Source organism: Octopus bimaculoides, chromosome 18, assembly GCF_001194135.2.
Source record: "Octopus bimaculoides isolate UCB-OBI-ISO-001 chromosome 18, ASM119413v2, whole genome shotgun sequence".
Taxonomy (NCBI): domain Eukaryota; kingdom Metazoa; phylum Mollusca; class Cephalopoda; order Octopoda; family Octopodidae; genus Octopus; species Octopus bimaculoides.
The window spans coordinates 29,717,383-29,722,382 of record NC_068998.1 but is presented as its reverse complement, the minus strand read 5'-3'; the positions used below and the strand labels follow the sequence as shown (position 1 = coordinate 29,722,382).

Genomic DNA, 5,000 nt, shown 5'->3' with positions numbered 1-5,000 from the left:
ACGTCTGTTTATTGATTGACATGAGCGTACCCTGTGACCATAATATCTCGGCAAAAGAATTTGATAAGCTCAAAAAATATAAAGATTTGGTAATCGAAATCGAAAAGATGTGGTATCTCAAGACGGTTACAATACCAGTAATTGTAAGAGCACTTGGAATGATCACAAAAGGAACTGAAAATTATTTGAGAATGATCTCTGGCTTACCATCCATGCAGGAAATGCAAAAGATTGTCGCTGTGAACTTTCTTTCTCTTTCCCCCTTTATTTTCTTTGTTAACTTTTTCATTTTTTCATATTTTCCTTTTTCTCTGTCTTTCTTTTTTTTCTCTGTCACATAACTTTGTAAATGAACAATCTGGTGTATTTATTTTAATGGCCTACCAATGTATACAATGAGTTTCAATGCCCTAGGTGTCAGGAAGATATTCGGCAAGAAATGGAAACAGAATAGAAAGATGATGATGATGATGATGATGAATGCTCTGATGCAGTACCAGGTACTGGCTCTCATGGCTTCTGATCTTAACTGATTGGAAGTGTTATCATGTACATTGTTTTGTCTTGGTATAAAAGATGGGCTACAGCAAATATTCTGCTCAGTACCACAGACTTGCTTGTCAGTTGCTTGACCTTAATCAGTTGAGCATGTCCCATAGTGGCTGGCAATATGTGCATTTCTGATCACAAGCAGAAGTAGTGGGGGAGCATCATAGCCATGTATTGAGAGGAATTCTTTGGGATCTGAATAAATCGCCTCTGGAAACAGGGGCGTTTTGTTCATTATCCTTAAACAACCCTCATTCAGAGTCCTGAAGAAAATTCTAAATGGGTCTCAGCTGTAAGGTCATGTGTTGTTTATCTTGATATAAGGTCACCATATCGCGCACATATCGTTGTGATGCATGGACTAGTGTACCCTTATTAGACGGGTAGCCATGATGAGTATGTAGTGGAAATATGTAGTCAGTACGAAGTTTTTTTTTTGCAAAAGGTTCTAAAGTTGGTTGCATATATTTCTGCAAAAAGTTCAATGGTTGTCTTCTGTGAAAATTGGTAATACAGGATGATTCATAGCAGATATCATCGTCGCCTGAGTTGAAGAAAATTTTAACATGGAGAGTAGTAGAATATAACTAAATATGTCAGATGGCAACCAATTAGCTAGTGATTATCCTCCAGAGTAGAATTCAGGGTTGGTCACCAATTAATGTAGTGGAAATATATAGTCAGTACTAGGTGTTGATGTAGTAACGTGTATGTTATAACAATAGTTCATAAAGAGATGAAAGAATAAATTCAAGATCTATATATTTACTACATAAAAATATATTTTATTTACTGGTCGATGATTATCCATAGAATCAATATGTAGAATCTAGTTGAATGAAATAATAATCCTTTCTTTATTGGCTATAAGGGCCGAACACAAAAAACATATAGGGACGATACAAAATAAGGGACAAGTGGGCTTTAAAACAGAAAACGTGTAAACAATAAAAACAAAAACAGTTAACAAAAAATTAAACAACAAAATTCCCCAATAGAGGGAGTTCCACCCAGGGCATCCCACACATCCTGATTACCCCAACTGCCAAGGGCACTCCAGGTAGGCACCCCTCTTCCCCTTAACTGCTCCGGCTTACAGACGAATTTTCAGGATAGGCCCATTCACACGAACCATTTTGGCAACATTCACCCATCTTTCAATAAAATTACTGGGTGAGGGTGGGAGGCAGTACTTCCCTCTTTACCCTCACTTTTCTTTTCAAGTTCCACTTGAAAAAGTCGATGAGGGCTCGGCCGAAGAGGAAAGTGTCAGTCTTCAGTCCTTTTAGCCTCGTCCACCACACTACTTCTTTCGCTATAGCCACCAGGCAGAGGAAAGCTGCCTTTCCCTCCCGGCCAAAAGTAGGCGGCGGGGTGATTCTCACAATGGACTCGGCTGATAACCGGATCTGTCCTACACGTGACAACAGCTGTTCGACGAAACTCCATAGTAATGCACAGTCACTGTACGAGTACATGCAGGACGGTTCCATCGCCCTACGTACATCTCAGACAGGTCCATCTGACATCATTTCTGTGTCTGTAGAGCTTGTCTCGGACCGGCAGAGCTCCCCGGTAGCGCTGCCAGGCCAGGAATTTCTGGAAGTTATCCATAAGTCCTGACCAAAAAATCCTCCGGAAAAGACCAGTTAGTTCATCCCTCTCGACGCCCAGAGTTTCCCCGAGTACATCACCGCTCTTTCCCTCTACTAATCCTCTGTAGAACTCCATGGTGGAACTTTGACCGACCTCGTTGCCCGACTGGCAAAAGGCTGTGAGCACTTGCCGACACTCCAGGCTCCAGGCGCCCTTTCTTGGTCTACGCTTGACCCAGAACAGTAGCTCCATCAATGAGACGAGCTGCGGAAAGTTCCGTTTGACGAACGGCGACCACACTTGCTCACCGTTAAGGAAATGCTGGAGATGTCGCAGCTTCAGCGCATGTCAGCGCATCATTAGCCATGACTTGTCCAGTCCGCCACTCAGCGACTGTTAACAGCAGATGGACCGTCTGACGAGTGGGACACGTCCCTTCCATAAAAAATGGAAGAGTAAGCACTCAAACTTTATCAGACTCGAAATAGAGCAAGGGACGACGGTCAGGCGGTAGTAGATGACGGAAGCGATGTACGCATTCGCCACCTCCACCCGACCCTTCAAGGACAGCTTCCTCTTTGCCCGTTTCTGGGTGAGATTGGCTACCCTGCTCGTCACCTTCCCCCAGTTCTTGTCTACCTGGAGGTCTGGACCAAACCAGACCCGAGAAATTTAGCCTGTCCTTCCGTCCAGCGCCCTAAAATGCTGTCGTTTGGCATGAACCTGCCTCTCCAGGTGCCGAGCTGCAGGCCTACCGACTTTTCCTGGTTGATCTTTGCCCTAGCTCTCACAACGCAATCTTCGTGCTTGGTATTGAAGAATTGATCAAGAGCCAATCTTGCCGCTAGCACGTCGGTCGCTATGCCTTTCCCAAGCGCCTCTTTTAGCTTTCTAGCTAGGTCTCCTCTATCCTAGATTCCTCTAACGCTATTTCCTGTCTAAAACCTACCGCTTCTACTCTAATAGACTTTTTCAGGGCTATCCATCAACGGCTGATTGCGCCCACCAACTCTCGACGGACTAACTTGCTAACCCGGTCTCTGATTGCTTGGCGCGCCGTGAAGGACGTGTGCAGTTTCCAATATCCAGGGTCCTGTCTATGGATTCTATCTATGTTGACAGTATAGATAACAAGTTTATTGTCCGTGTAGTCGACGACTTTGAAACGTGGACAACTTCTACTACCTCTTCTATCAACAGGTCTACAAAATACTCTATCGAGAAACGATCTGGAAGACGCGATGCGGTTCGCCCATGTCCATATTGGCGCATTCGGGAAATCCAGTCGGTTTCTGTCAGCCAACCGGAAGAGACTGAGCTGGTTTGTGAGGCTTTTACTCCCTCTCTCCACTCAGCTAGCCCCGTCCTATCCAGGTATGCATCCAAGATGGTGTTCCTGCCGTTACGTTCTGAGTTCACATTCCGCCGAGGTCGACCTTGCCTTTCATCCTTTCGGGTCGATTAAATAAGAACCAGTTAATCAGTGGAGTCGATCTAATCGACTTAATCCCCTTGTCTGCCCTTGTTTGTCCCCTCTATGTTTAGCCCCCTGTGGGCAATAAAGAAATAAAAAATATTGTTATTATTATTATTATTATTATTATTATTATTATTATTATTATTAGTAGTAGTAGTAGTAGTAGTAGTAGTAGTAGTAGTAGTAGCAGCAGCAGCAGTATTTTCACTTCTCAAAGCTCTTAGTCTTACTTGATCGAGTTGATTCTGTGAGAGCGGACAACAACCTGTCGTCAGAGGTCTCACAGGGTCTCTTTCCACAAATTATAAGCTTTGGTACTTGGATTAACCTATTGTGGAAGATACTCAGCACACAAACACCAATCTCAAAATCTTACTTGTCTCCAGCAGAGCAGTTTTGGGGACCTGCTCTGCCTCCGTGTCTATTCCAATTTCTCTGACATATTTCTCGGACCTGTTCTATTATTATTATTATTATTATTATTATTATTATTATTATTATTATTATTATTATTATTATTATTATTATTATTATAAATGGAGTTCAGATTAGTTAAGTATTGAAGAGGGCTAGGCCAAATTTAGACTTCGACAATGTCACCCATATGAATTAGCTTGACCTCAAAATCAAATTGGAGTTAATAGAAGAAATGCCAGACAACAGTGTACAACGAGAGAGAAAATAGGCAGATATTTTTAAAATACTTTAGAAATAAATAGAGTGGTGCCCACTAAAACATGCTTTCAACAACAAAAAGAAGAGCATACACGCACATAATTTGTATGTGAATGTATGCGTGCGTATGTATGTGTGTGTACTTTATAATTTCATACAACTTACCTCTTAACATTATCGCTTGGTGTTGTAATGTGAGAATACTGTTGAGTATCAAAATACATACAAATATGTGTGTATATTGAAGGAGTGAAAACTATTTAGGAAATTGTATTGTGTAATATATGGTGATGTGAGATGGGTGGAGAGGAGATATGTGTAAGAACTAATCAAAATAGAGGCTTATGACTGTGTTATCATCGAGCCACTTAAGTTTGTGCTGTTTTATGCGTTTGTGCCCATGCATAGACGTCATTCTATTTCTCCCTATAAATATGTATCTGTAAATCACAATATGTAATAAGTATATATATGTATTGTTATATATGTGTACGTATCTTGAATAAATGGGCATATACGTACATGCCTATACACACACACACACACACACACACACACACACAAACACACACACACACACACACAAATATATGTATAAATGTAGGTATATATGTAGGTATATATGTAGGTATATATGTAGGTATATGTGTATGTAACTATCTACCTATCTGTCTGTCTATCTATCTATCTATCTTCTATCTAT

General features: G+C 41.3%; 1 protein-coding gene across 1 annotated transcript in view; it reads right to left on the bottom strand.

The window, feature by feature from the left end:
- The window catches only part of LOC106867497 (beta-hexosaminidase), a 53,203-nt gene extending 48,576 nt beyond the window's left edge, over positions 1–4,627 (bottom strand). The window contains exon 1 of the mRNA XM_014912383.2: positions 4,463–4,627. Coding sequence (XP_014767869.1) covers positions 4,463–4,472 — 10 coding nt within the window. The 5' untranslated portion in view covers positions 4,473–4,627. The remainder of the gene's footprint in view (positions 1–4,462) is intronic.
- Between the last annotated feature and the right edge of the window lie 373 nt (positions 4,628–5,000).